The 14190-nt window shown below is 44.0% G+C and overlaps 2 protein-coding genes across 2 annotated transcripts in view; both read left to right on the top strand.

Annotated features, from left to right (window-relative positions):
* The window catches only part of VPS33A (VPS33A core subunit of CORVET and HOPS complexes), a 44614-nt gene extending 39525 nt beyond the window's left edge, over positions 1-5089 (top strand). The window contains exons 8-13 of the mRNA XM_060785987.2: positions 1373-1499; positions 1730-1797; positions 2078-2215; positions 2813-2950; positions 3060-3228; positions 4094-5089. Of these exons, the coding sequence (XP_060641970.2) occupies positions 1373-1499; positions 1730-1797; positions 2078-2215; positions 2813-2950; positions 3060-3228; positions 4094-4287 (834 nt within the window). The 3' untranslated portion in view covers positions 4288-5089. The remainder of the gene's footprint in view (positions 1-1372; positions 1500-1729; positions 1798-2077; positions 2216-2812; positions 2951-3059; positions 3229-4093) is intronic.
* An 87-nt stretch (positions 5090-5176) lies between these two features.
* Positions 5177-13596, top strand: LOC132781653 (uncharacterized). The gene is made up of 2 exons (XM_060785986.2): positions 5177-11523; positions 12710-13596. Exon 2 carries the CDS (start codon positions 12713-12715, stop codon positions 12887-12889), a length of 177 nt encoding a protein of 58 aa, XP_060641969.1. The 5' UTR covers positions 5177-11523; positions 12710-12712; the 3' UTR covers positions 12890-13596.
* The last annotated feature ends 594 nt before the right edge of the window (positions 13597-14190 follow it).

The following is a 14190-nucleotide window of genomic DNA, read 5'->3' on the forward strand; positions in this document are numbered from 1 at the left end:
CACAGTTACACTTCAGCCAAGTTCTCCACTTTTAACCAAATGTGTTTGGGTGCACGGGGTGCTGTGATAGAAGCTGACTGTGCCATGCAAACCTCTGGATTGTCTTTATTAATTGGTCATGACACGCCTCTGAGAGTTCATTCGGCTCAATGTCATCCTCCTAAGATTTAAAAGTTGTTTATTCAAGAAGCAGATGATCCTTTCTCCCATTGCTAGATTGGACCTCTTTCAAATATTTAGGACTTGCTTGTCAATTGGCATTCTCAGAGACAGGAAAGGAATTCAAGAAGGGAATATCAGATAAAATGAATAAAGTGCAAATAGGAAAAACAGAGGGACAAATCAGGAAAATAAGTGTTGTTGGAGGCTTTCCTGACTAGAATCAGTGGGTTGCTGTTAGTTTTCTGGGCTGTCTGGCCATGTTCCAGAAGCATTCTCTCCTGACGTTTTACCCACATCTATGGCAGGCATCCTCAGAGGTGGTGGGTTCTGTTGGAAGTTAGGCAAGTGGGTGGAAACATCAGGAGAGAATGCTTCTGGAACATCGCCAGACAGCCTGGAAAACTCACAGCAACCCAGGAAAATAAGTGCTGCCCAAGTCTCGGGACACTTGATCTACTAGACCTCCTAAATTCTAAGATGTACTTCCCCCGCTATATAAGCATCTTAGAATTGCAGGTATATATTATTGCTGTATTTTTGTTGGTACTACTGAAATGAAATACCCTACGTCTTACAGCAGAAGAAATACGGTAGTTAAATGAACAGATTGTCTTCTTGGAATGCTGAGAATGATTGCAGCATTATCATCTACATCCTCCCAGGTCTTGGTCCACGGGATTCTCCACTGGGCCACACTTTTTTGATGAGAACATGACTGGAAGAGGATACCATTAACAGAATAGGCATGGGCAAACTTCGGCCCTCCAGGTGTTTTGAACTTCAACTCCAACTGTTCCTAACAGCCTCAGGCCCTCTCCTTCTCCCCCTCAGCCACTTAAGCTGTGGGAGTTGAAGTTCAAAACACCTGGAGGGCCGAAGTTTGCCCATGCCTGAATTGGAGGCTTTGCTAGGAAATGGCTCATAGGACCAGACTGGCATCTGACCTTTTCATTGGGTAGTTAGTATACACTGTAAAGCAAATTAGGGACACATTGGGATCATCGGTAGATTTTAGAGGAATGTTTCTTGGCAAAGAAAGCTTGGGGCGTTGGGTAGGGAAAGGAAACTTCTCATTTGGCCCCAGACAAAGCAGACGTTTTCTGAGCAGAGACAGAGAGAGCAACTCAAAACATACATCCTAGTTCTTTTTACCTTTGCGCCTGCAGAGATCAACTTGTAACTGCTGTGGCTGCTGGGTTTGTTTTTGTAGGAAAGGCATCACGCAAAAACGGTGGGAGAAATCAAGCAGTTTGTTTCACAGCTGCCCCACATGCAGGCGGCCAGGAGCTCTTTAGCTAACCATACTTCAATTGCGGAGCTCATCAAGGATATCACAAGTGAGTCTTCCCACTTTTCCGTTCCCCTCCTGCAGGAAATGAGGATTCCAGTCATTTTTGTGCCTGCTTTTCAGCGAGTTGGTTTGTTCCTGATGATGGATCCCATTCCTGGAGGCCTATGGCTAGTTGTGGGCAGATTGGAGGGGGTCTGGCTGACTTGGGGGAGGCTTGGAGGGCGGCAGTTGGCCCAGCCCCATTCACGGTTGTTCTTGCCTGTGTGTTTCCTTCAGCATCAGAAGATTTCTTTGATAACTTAACAGTGGAGCAAGAGTTTATGTCAGGAATCGACACTGATAAGGTATGTAAACATCCTATGAAATTGTTCACTTCCCACTATTCTTTAGCCTTCTTTTATATAGTTATTGGAAGTATAATTTGTATTTGGTCCATTTGAATTGTACCTGAGTCATTGGCAATTGGTGTTTTTGATTGAGGAAAAAGCATACAAGTAAAGCAGTACAAAAACTAGATCTCTGAGTCTGTTTTGCACCTGTTTATACCTATTCCTAGACATGAGAGGTAAATGTTGTGTTCTTTGAGACCATGGGTTGATGCCTTCTGGGGTCTTTTCTGTTTAGGTCAACACTTTAATTGAAGATTGCATTGCTCAGAAGCATCCTTTGATCAAGATTTTGAGACTGGTTTGCCTCCAGTCGGTCTGCAACAGTGGATTGAAGCAGAAGGTCCTGGATTATTATAAGAGAGAGATTCTCCAGGTTAGAGAAGCCAGTAGGGGTTTATTGTGAGAACCTCGTGCGAAGAGGTTGGTGGAGTGTCTCAGGCCCTTCATGCCAAATGCTGTGTGTTGTCTGGAGTGGGCAAGGCTCAGGAAGAAAAGCTCCCTTGGTGGCTATCAAGACCCTTTATTTATTTGCAGGAGAGGGACGGGGACAGAACTGACATGCCCAAGTCCTTTTTCACTCCACTTCTTGAAACCTCCACAGCACGAGGTACAGGGGATTAAATGCTTGGGCATTAGCATTTGAGTTCTTTTGAGCATAGCAGGGGCTTGCTGCCAAGGGAACGTGGCTAGGAGCAGGTTGTTAGAGAATGTAAAAGTGGCTGGCTTTTATGGACTTTAGAGGTATACTGGCCAGTCTTGAAAAACATAATTTCTTTCTTCAGTTCTTGCAGATTAAATGAATCAAAAAACATAATTTCCTTCTTTGCAGCTTAAATGAATCATAAGCCAACTTAGTTGGTTTGAGATATATATATATATATGAGAGCTGTAGTTTGACACATACTACACAATAGTTTGTCAATTAAATTACAGCTCCAATGATGCTAAAATGTATTTTTTCTTATTACAGACTTATGGCTATGAGCACATATTAACCCTAAACAATCTAGAAAAAGCGGGCCTTTTGAAAGCCCAGTTGTGTAGTAGAAACAACTACCCCACAATTCGGAAAACTCTCCGCTTGTGGATGGATGATGTCAATGAACAGGTAAAAGTGGCCCCTTGCCCCCTAATTCTGTTGTTGTAAAGGAATGCCTTCCTGGGTGACCCAGAGGCACTCTGCTGCTCTTGGCTGACTTCTCCTTTCCTTCTGACAGAATCCCAATGACATTTCCTATGTGTACAGTGGTTATGCACCTCTAAGTGTGCGCCTGGCGCAACTGCTGGCCCGTCCGGGATGGAGGAGCATAGAAGAGGTTCTCAAGATGCTCCCCGGCCCGCACTTCGAAGAGAGGCAGCAGCTCCCGACAGGGCTTCAGAAAAAGCGTAAGTTGCCTTGGTTGTGTCATTGATATTGCAACATTGTACTGTTATGGATGCTTCAAAACTGTTTGTGGCAAATGCCAGGATCCAGCAAACTCTAGTAGCCTTAGGGGGTGCCATGGACATGGGCTCCGCCTAAGGAAAGGCACTCATCCATGAATCTCAAGGTCAGCTCTTGAGCGCCAGCCCATGGCCTCAAGTCGATCATAAATGCCGACTAGAGGAGGCACAGTTAAACAATGGGACTTTGCATTTGTTGCCTCACTGTTTAATAATTGATATGTTTATTCTAGTTTAAATTAGCTAACAGGATGCCAGTCGAGGTGCCGTTGCTTCCACTGCTATTAAGGATTGTAACTTTATTTTTAATACTGTCAATATTTAATTCTATTTTAATGTTCGTATGTGTTTGGGTTTGAAATGGTATTGTATTGGTTTTACTGTAACCTGCTTTGGGTCTTTTTTATGGAGAGAAGAAGCAGAGTATTAATAATAATATTAATTATTATTATTTCAAGTACTTTGGGGTAAGAGTGAATCTTCAGCCTAGAAGATAAGGCCTAAAGCCACAGTTCATTTTTTTTTAATCAGCCACTTTTGATGCATGGCTTTTAGTTTGAGCAATGGACGGAAGCAGAAAAAAACATTTTGTTAATGTATTTATTAAGTTCTGTTGGCCATTTATACCAATAAATACATATGTGAGCTGACCCATTTTTCCAAATTTCTCAGGGGAATCTTTCCCCATTTGCCCAGGGGCAACTTAGTTTTGTTGGGAAAGGCTGTTGTCTGGGTGGGTTTGAGGGAATAAGACACCTAAGATCATTTTGGAGCCCCTTTTCTGATTCTCTCGCTGTAAACAATGCAGGTCAGCATGGAGAAAACAGAGTCACTCTTGTCTTCTTCTTGGGCGGCGTGACATATGCGGAAATAGCGGCCCTCCGTTTTTTGTCGCAGATGGAAGACGGGGGCACAGAATACGTGATTGCAACAACTAAACTCATCAACGGAACAAGCTGGATCAAGTCCTTGATGGAGAAGCTAGAGCCGCCACCTTTTTAGAATCGAGGCTCCACCCCTCAATGGAGGAAGATGGCCGCTTGCGGGATGCCGATGTTGTCTTCAAAAGGAGCAGAGAACAAACGTGCTGGCGTTGGAGAATGGCTTTTGGTGTTCTTGCATGAAATAGGTGTCTGTCTTTGTGCAGTCTTCCCGTCACCATCGATCGGGTCCCTGCCAGGAGCAGGTTTCTCTGATAGGGAGAATATCCAGCCATGGCATGTCACACACTGTGATATGTCTTGCCCTGGTTCCTGAAAGAGAAAGGCACAGGAGGATACTTCAGCTCTGTGGTTGGGTGTTCCTTGTAACCATTGCCTTTATCCCCACGTCCTTGTTTGTATTTATTATAGATGGTAATCATTCCTTTGGGGTGGACACATTCCACAACTTCTCAGGATTTCTTTCCCTTGGTATTTAACTTTCTCCCTTTTGTTCTGTCATTTGTTTTTCTTAAATGCTCTTCCTAGACACCCATTTGGCTTCTACGCAGCCATCTTGGCCCTTCAACTCTGATTCTTAAACTACTTACATATCTGCTAATTTCTGAGGTCCGTACCACTGTATTTTTTTAGTTTTTAGGTGACTTTTCAATCCGCAGAATTGGGAGCACATCAAACAGGCTTGCAAAAGGTGTGGTGGCAATAACGGTAAAACGTAGACAAACCTCGGAATGCTTGCCTTTTTAGAAAGAGAGGCAAGAAATGGTTCTAACAAAGATTCATTCCCACACCTGGTGAGGTAACTATACTATGTGTTTCTGTAGGCAGAGCTGTAAAATAAATATTGAATTTCCTAGAGCAAATTTTGACTGTAAAGACTACTGAATTGTATTGCATAATAGTCACACTTTTGATCATATTTTTGACCTGAAAAAAGTGTGTGACTATTTAACTAGCCAGGCCTCCCTCTCGCCATGTCTTGCTCCACACTCCATAAGCCTTTCACCGGGGCACTTTATTCATTCACTCGTAAGCTTACTCGTCTGGCTTCATTCACTCTTGCTATCAGGAGGTTCTTCTTAAGGTTTAGGTGGGTCTTTTTTCTTGCACTTGGATTCAAACATGGCATTCTTGCAGATGTTTAAGTCTGGTTCCTCCCGTCTGCTCCTTGCTATGCCTTCCTGTTCCAGAGGAAATGCTACTGCATTGGGTCTGTCCCCTGAAGCTCCCCTTCCTGACCCAAAGCCCCAAGCTCTGGTCCTCTCACTCCCAGGGCTGTTTTATGCAGATGCTGAAGTGGAGGAGAGCTGTCACGCTTCTGGGGAAAAGGCTCCCGGCCTCTGGGGAAGTAATTACAGCCTCACCGGCTTCCTGTGTAGCTGGAGAGTTGGAGTTTCTGTTGTTTTTTTTTAATGTGAAAGCTTTGCTGATCACAAGGCCAATAATTTGATAACAAGAGCAACTGATTAAATTTAGAGTCCATTTGTGAAACTATAATGCATCTTAGTGGGGAAAATGCAGCAGAGATGCTTGCAGCTGAAATAGCCAGGAGGAGGCAGGCGACATGGAGTGCCTGCAATACACTTTTTCACAGGCTATGGACCTCTCACATATAATCCATACTGTTTGTTAGACTGCAACTCTTGTCCCACCATGTTTAGAGCAGTTCTTGCACTTTCCCACTCACAACCCCTTTAGACCCAATAAATGTTTATGTAACCTCAGGTATAGAAAATAGATGCAGAAACCAAAACTTTCCTAATAACAAATTGGTATTTGCAAAGCTTGCTAAATAGGCTTATGTTCGTTTTGATGGAAGTATAGCTGAAGCATCTCCTGCAGACGCAAGGGGGCACATAGGTAAGGAAGGAAAGGAAGAGCATTTCATTTTTTTTAAATCCTATGCATCTTTGAAAGGGGGCACATAGGCACATTGGCATGGAGTATTTCTTTTTTAATTCAAATGAACCAAAGCCCTAGCTGATGCAGGAGATAATGAGAATGGCAGTCCAGGACACCTGGAAATGGCTGGGTTGGGGAATGCTGGACTAGACCAAAGTTTCTTAAACTTTTCTGCTTGCGGCCATTTTCGGCTGATTTCCCTTTCTATAATAATTTTATTTCTTCCCCGCCTCTCCTCGTGGCTTGAGGCATGTTACAACATAGCGAAACACACGTGTTCTACATTCTATAAAGTACACTTGAAGCCCCTTCTGCAGAGTCCACTGTAAACACTACACAACAGATTTGAAGTAGAAGTAGACTGTAGAGTTGTCCTGAAGGACCAAGGCCTTCCTAGAGAGAACATTTCAATCCATGAATGATCTAATCCACAAATGCGTTGGACCAACTTTACTGCTGAGAAACAGCACTTTCCACAATTCCTAGGGACAAACTACAGGCCATCCCTGAGTTGAAAACATCCAACTTACAAATGACACCTAGTTACAAACGGGGCTGAGACAACAGGAAGTGAGAGATAGCTACCCCTCAGAAGGGAAATTCACTCCTGAAAGAGTTATCATGTGAAAGAGGAGTTTCCACTAAAGTTTTATCTCCAATAATAATAATAATAATTATTATTATTATTATTATTATTTTATTTTATTTCTTAGCTGCCTCTCCACAGAGATCCTTGTTTTCACAAGAAGCCACATTTTTCAAAATCCAATGATCACATGGAGGTGAAATCTTCTGAATGGGCACAGGCAGCCAAACAAATGCCACAGAGGGGTCCCCCCTTCCCTGTGCCATCCAAAGCTAAAGAATATATACATTTGGCTGGAGTTAATGCTTTAAAAATCTACCTGTTCCAACTTGCATACATGGGTCCCAGGGCCATGCCAGGACACTTTCCACTTCAGAAATGGACACGGTGTATTCAAGGACGTTTGCTCATCATGTTGTGCCATTTTTGAAGGACAAAAGCATGATTCACTTTCAAACCATAAGACCTTCCCTTTCTTTCTACAGAGGCCATTGGTTCTTTTAGTAGACGGGATATCCTTCCATATAGAAAGAACATAGAATCAGAGTTTGGAAGGAACAAACCACAAGGGAGACTTCCCGTTTTGAGTTACTGCAGAAAGAGAAAGGGGATAAATGACATAAAACATTCCATTTCCCATTTTTAAAAAGAATCCCAGAGTTGGGAGAGACTCCCAAGGGCATCCAGTCCAACTCCTGCCTCCTCCCCCCCCCCCTCCCCGGTGCTGTCATTGTTTTCCATTACTCTATCAGTTCAAAGTGTCACTTTTCAAATGGAATGTTGTCTTCAAAAATGAGCTCAAAAGTTAAGGGAAAATAATGGCCGAGATCCTGCCTGAGGACTGCCTAGCGTATGTCTTTGTATGCAGCATGACATCTATTGGGACACAATCCTGTGGAGGACTTGCATCAAACCGAAGTACTCCTATGTTGCAGGAATGAGAATGTCAAACTTGTGGAACACCCCGTCTGCTGTTTAGAAAGCCATCAAAGCCCGATGCATAATCAAACCAATGTGCATGCCTCCCAACCTTGGTGTGCTTCAGGACCAATGCATTATGTCCTGGGAGCATCGTATTGGGTGCCAATACGCACCAAGCCCTCTGGCTGGTTTCCCGCTCAGCATCTTCCCCATTTGGTAAAGGCACTCCTTCATGCCTCTGCTATATAGCCGGGGAAACATACTATTGTGTAACTTCAGTGTTCAGAGAGGATTCTGCCAAATGGCTGCAGTCTAGAGTTGTGGCAGAGCCGCCTGCGTGCACATGCCAGACTGAACCACATCTCCAAGATCCCCACAGCCTTCCAACCCACTGCCACAGGGCTTTTCCTTCTGTGCTTTGAGGGGAGTGGTCCTGGCAATGGAGTCAAACTGCAGGACAAAAGATTCCTCCTCCGCATCAGTCAGAGCCAGTGGCAGACTGGTGGTGGCTGTCAGCTGGAGAAGTGGGTCTTCTTTAACATTAAACAATGTGTTACAAATGTTAATGACCTTTTAGAAGCTTAAAAATATATTAAGATGTTCAAATATTATCACCAGGCATTACAGGTTTTTTAAATTTTAATTGTACCTTTTTCCACTTCTGTGTTTTATTTTAAAAGTAATTTATTGCTTAGAAAATTAAACGATAGCCTTATAGTTGCAGACGGCCCCCCTTTGTCTCCTGGCAACCAATATTTTTAGATCCAGTTTGCCACTGGTAAGAGCTGCTCAGTAGTGGAATACACTGCCTTGCAACATGGAGGAGCTGCCTGCTTCAGAGGTTTCTAAGCAGAGGCTGTACGGCCATCTGTGGGGAGGGATTGGGTGGTGACATCCTGCCTGGCAGAAAGGGGTGGACTGGATGGCCCCCTGAGGTCTCTTCTGGTTCTAAGAACCTACCAATCCCCACAGCCCCTGGAGAAGGACCCATGCCTGAGGAAGCAAAGCACCTGTGTGTATATGACCCAAAGAGGAGGCCAGCCAGCATGCGCTATGCAACCCTTGTTGTTAAATGGCTGCATCGCACAAGTCACCCAGGGCAGCAACATATGGGCAAAGGTGCAAGACACCTTGACAAGCAGTCCCCAAGTTACAAACATCCGACTCAGAAGGCATGCTGATCAAGTTTGCAGATGACACCAAATTAGGAGGGAGAGCTAATACTCCAGAGGACAGGATCAGAATTCAAAAGGACCTTAACATATTAGAGTTGATTGGCCAAACAAAATGAATTTCAACAAGGACAAATTGAGGATACTTCACTTAGGCAGAAAAAAATAAATGCAAAGATACAGGATGGGTGACACCTGGCTCCACAACCGCCCATGTCAAAAAGATCTTGGAATCTTTGTGGACAACAAGTTGAACATGAGCCTACAGTGTGATGCAACAGCTAAAAAGCCAATGGGATTTTGGGCTGCATCAAAAGGGGTAGTGTCCAGATCAAGGAAAGTCATGGCACCTCTCTATTCAGCTTTGGTCAGACATCTTTACCTGGAATACTGTGTCCAATTCTGGGCACCACAGTTTAAGAGAGACATTGACTCTTAAGCTGGAAGGTGTTCAGAAGAGGGAGACTAAAAGGATCAAAGGTTTGGAGATCATGAATCCCTCTGAGGAGGAGCGTCTTAAAAGAGCTGGGTCTGTTTAGCCAGCAGAAGAGAAGGCGGAGAGGAGACATGAGAGCAATGCATACATGTGTGAAAGGATGCCTTGAGGAAGAAGGAGCAGACTTATTTTCTGCTGCTCTGGAAACTAGGACTTTGGAGCCATGGGTTCAAATTGCAGGAAAGGACACAAGGAAGAACTTCCTGATTGTAAGGAAGAACACAAGGAAAAACTTCCTGATTGTAAGAAGATCTGTACAGCAGTGGAACTCTGCCTCGGAATGAGGTGGAAGCTCCTTCCTTGGAGGCTTTTAAACAGGCTGGATGGCTATCTGTCGGGGTGCTTTGGTTGTGCATTTACTGCATGCCGGGGGTTGGACTAGATGGCCCATGGAGTCTCTGCCAACTCTATTCTATGATTCTGAATGTGCAACAGCACACTGCACTAACATAAATTGTATGTTACGGAGGACAAACAGAATAGTGGAAATGTTCTGAATGTGTCAAATACAGGAAAAAAGCCATTGTACTTTGGGCTTTTCCTGCATGGAAGGGGTTGGACTGGATGGCCAATGTGTCTCTTCCAACTCTATTATTCTATGATTCTGTGAAACGATTCATAGTTCTACAATGGGAGTGAGACAACAGAAAGTGAGAGGCATCTGCCCCTCAGAAGGGAAATTCGCTCCTGAAAGAGTTATTCTCATGGGGAAAAGGTGTCTCCACTGAAGCTTTATCCCCAATCCTTGTTTCCACAACAAGCCACATTTTCCAAAATCCAATGATCACAAGGACAGAAAGTGGGGTGAAATCTCCTGAACAGGAACACAGACAGCAAAGGAAACCCCACAGGGGTGTTAACTCTTCCCTATGCAATCCAAAGCTTCTTTATAGATATAGATATGGCTGGAGTTACACTTCGAAATGTTCCTGTTCTGACTTATATGCAAATGCAACTTAAGAACAAACCTATGGAACCTATGTTCATAACTTGGGAACTGCCTGTATATTCACAGCACATACATGCACAATGACCCCACAATGTGCAACTCTGCCTCTACAGATTTCTATTCACTTTTTATACTCTTCCTTTTCCCCAAAGCTGGGGCTCAAGGGGGATTGCCAGATTGTTCTTATTATTAACAACTTTATTTATACTCCACCTTTCTCTGTGGGGACTCAAGGTGGTGAACAATCCCACATTTAGGCAAGTTTTTAAAGCACAATACAAAAGTTAAATAACAATTACATAGTAACAGTGTGGTAAAACAGATTAAAATACAACACACTTATAATGGATTTTAAAACTCACAGATTTGGTTTTCAAAAGAAAACAAAATTCAGCTCTGCCTCTGACAAGAAGTCCAGCTGTGAGGGGCACCATCAACAGGACTGGCATCAACAAGGACACTGAAAAGTCACTTTTCAAAAATGCAGCATTCACAGAAGTTCCTTCTGTGAATGTTAAATCAAAATTACATAACAAAATATTTTTGACAAGTATCTTCCCAAGCTCTGTGGAAAACTAACATTAAATTATATGACAAATATAAGTATTTGGTGATTTTTCCAAGAAACTCCATTTGGTAGGATGAGTACTCTGTCGTTACTGACCATAAGAGTTTTCCATTTGGACTACAAAGCCCCCCTCCTGTCAAGCAGCTGCTGTATAACTAAATTACAGAGGAAGATTGGGGGGGGGGGGGGATGAGGACAAAAAACTCTAAAGATGCAGCGCATTGCTTTCAAGGGGGAAACCACCCATTATGTAAAGGCAGCCCACCCCACAAAGTCCTTTTGCTCTTTCAAGATGAGAACACTTGACCTGGGACCGTAGTTCGGGGACCGGAATCCACTTCACCTAATGCAAAGAATGTAATTAGGCTCTAATGAGGACGGGACACTTTCTGGGTGGCATGCCTTATACTTTGTTCAAGGCAAAACTTGCCGGCTGCCTTTGTGCTGTGAAGAGCAAAGGGGTGCGCTCTGCCTCTGCTAGTCCAGCCTCAGTCCTTGGCCCCACCTATCCCATTCGGACTTGAGTAGCCTCGTAAAGACCACGTCATTAGACCTGCCCCTTCAGATTAACAAGACAAAATCCAGATGCACAGCATCTTTCTCACAAACCATTCGACTGACAGAGAGAGCGAGAGACCAAGCCCAAGACCTGCACACCAGAAAGGAATCCGCAAGGAACTTTCCGTGCCATCTCCCACCCACAGTGAGTAACTTGGTCCTATTAGCTCTAGTTCCTCCTTTTGATATTGGACTAGAAATATTATAAACTCTAATTCAGATGTTCTTCTCTTTTTAGACAGTTGTTTTTGTGCATTTTCTCTGGGAAAAGATCAATCAAACAGGGTGCTATTGAAAGGAATTGAAAGGTTTCAAGACAAAATAATATTTTTTTAAAAACACAAGTCAACGGTAGCTTTGAGCAATTATTGCAAGTGCTTGATATTACCAGAAATTCAATTCACTCCCAACAGCATCCGTATTGTTTGGGGAAATAATCTTCCTAGATTAGCTGGGGTCTGAGCCCGGCTTTATTTTCTGCTGCTGAGACAAACATGAGGCTATTTGCGATCCAACCTGTTCCATGTGTATCTCTTTTTAAACCAAACTTCCGTCTATTTAATGCCAGGAAAAAAAGGTGATCTCTTTGAGCCTTAGACTGACAAAGGATTATCCAAAAACATTAAGGCAGGGGATTTCTGAATACAAGACAGCAGCCGAGAACATGCTTTCTCAAACTTTTAAGAACTGCTGCTGCATGCGGTGCCTCAAAAGGGGTGTGTCGGGTGGACAGACTCTGGATGTGAAACCTTTTCCTCTCATAGTGGCTATTTTTGCACAATGCAAAGAAAAAAATATATATGCCAGGGAGATCATTTGTACTTAACCTTCAAATCATAAACAAAAGTTTTCTGCCAGTCTGTCCATTAGATGCAATTATAACATTAAATATTAAAGTAGGCTCCCTTTAGAGGAATCGACTGCTTTGGCAAGTGCATTTCGTGGCTATTAATGCACGGTGAGCTATAAATCTGGCCATTTTGCCTTCCCACCCCCCACAATGGATTGGAGAGGGTGAGCTTCCCTCTCGAGGGGCTAGGCACCAAGGAAAACTGTCCTGCAGGCATATTACTAGCCTTTCATGGAATTGTAGGAGAGCTTGTGAGTGTTTGCAAAAAGGATTTCAGGACTGCAAAGCCTATTGTGCTCTACTAACCTGCATGGCAGACAGCTCCAGGTGGCCTCTCCAAAAGGCATTTCCCCCAGGTAGATGTGTATGGGGTGGCGCGATGGGAAGCTCACGGTCCCGGGTGAGTTTAGGGATGGTCTTGGGTGGTTCTCGCTGGTGCTAACGGTGCCCCTTGCTTCCCCCCTGTCTCTGTGCCACCCAGACCATGCCGAGGCACTCCGCTTTCTCCCGCTTCCGGGCCCGCTACATGGGGGAGTCCTTCACCCTCCGCTACCTGAAGGTGCTGCGTGAGCTGCTGGCCTTCATCGTCTTCAGCTACACAGTGCTGCTGGGAGCCCTGGTCCTGGCCGCCTGGACCACCTACTTCCTGGTGGCCAAATAAATGAGCACCCGACCAGCTCAGTCCTTCACCTGCCGCTTTGCACACCCAGCCTAGACCCGCTCGTCGTGCCTTGTCGTTGGACCCCTCAGAATGCTGCTTCTTGCCTTTCAGAAACTTCTCAAGTTTCTTCTGTCGCTGCCTGCTAAGCTGCTCTTTGAATGAGGTATTAGGAGCAAGTGCCGGGGTTTGAATGTGAGCGACAGAAAATGCAAAGGTTCTCTAAGCAACAAGGGCTCGGCCAGAGGATTAATTCGAGTGTTTGTTCTTGCTTTAATTGATGTCTTTTCTCTCTCAGTTCCATAGAAATGTAAAACATGGGGGTAGATCAGGCATGGGCAAACTTTCACCCTCCAGGTGTCTTGGACTTCAAATCCCACAATTCTCAACAGTCAGCAAGCTGTCTGGGATGGCTGGGAGTTGCAGTCCAAAACACCTGGAGGGTGGGTGAAGTCTGCCAATGCCTGAGGCAGATGGTTATGCTGTAACCTGTCTTGTTTTTGCCAGATTTGCTGATAACAATATTCTCTATGCTAGGCATTCTCTTAATAGAAACTGCTTGTTCTCAATGTTTACTGTCTCCTTTTCTTTTCTCTCTAAATTTTATGCTGTCCTCAAATTGCAAATGCCAAACTCACTGAGATTCAAACTCTGTACAATTGTTCTCTTTACAAAAAGATTAATAAAGACAGTCATATATCTTTCTAGCATTCAAATTGGATGTGTCTGCATTACATCTTTTCTAGTTCACAGGTGGTCTTTAAAAAGCTAAGAATTAACAGGTTTACAAAACAATATACAGCAGCATTTCTCAACTTGGGGGTCGGGACCCCTTGGGGGGTCGTGAGGGGGTATCAGAGGGGTCTCCAAAGACCATCAGAAAACACAGTATTTTCTGTTGGTCATGGGGGTTCTGTGTGGGAAGTTTGGTCCAATTGGTGGGATTCAGAATGCTCTTTGATTGTAGATGAACTGCAAATCCCAGCAACTACAACTCCCAAATGTCAAGGTCTATTGTTCCCAAACTCCACCAGTGTTCACATTTGGGCAAATTGAGTATCTGTGCCAAGTTTGGTCCAGATCCATTATTGTTTGAGTCCACAGTGCTCTCTGGATGTAGGTGAACTACATCTCCAAAACTCAAGATCAATGCCCATGAAACCTTTCCAGTATTTTCTGTTGGTCGTGTGTGTCAAGATTGGTTCAATTCCATCATCGGTGGAGTTCAGAATGCTCTTTGATTGAAGGTGAACTATAAATCCCAGCAACTACAACTCCCAAATGACAAAATCAATCCCCCCTCG

Source organism: Anolis sagrei, chromosome X, assembly GCF_037176765.1.
Source record: "Anolis sagrei isolate rAnoSag1 chromosome X, rAnoSag1.mat, whole genome shotgun sequence".
Taxonomy (NCBI): Eukaryota; Metazoa; Chordata; class Lepidosauria; order Squamata; family Dactyloidae; genus Anolis; species Anolis sagrei.

Coding starts and splice junctions, on each gene's coding strand:
- LOC132781653 (XM_060785986.2), top strand. CDS start 12,713: ATGCCGAGGCACTCCGCTTTCTCCCGCTTCCGGGCCCGCTACATGGGG.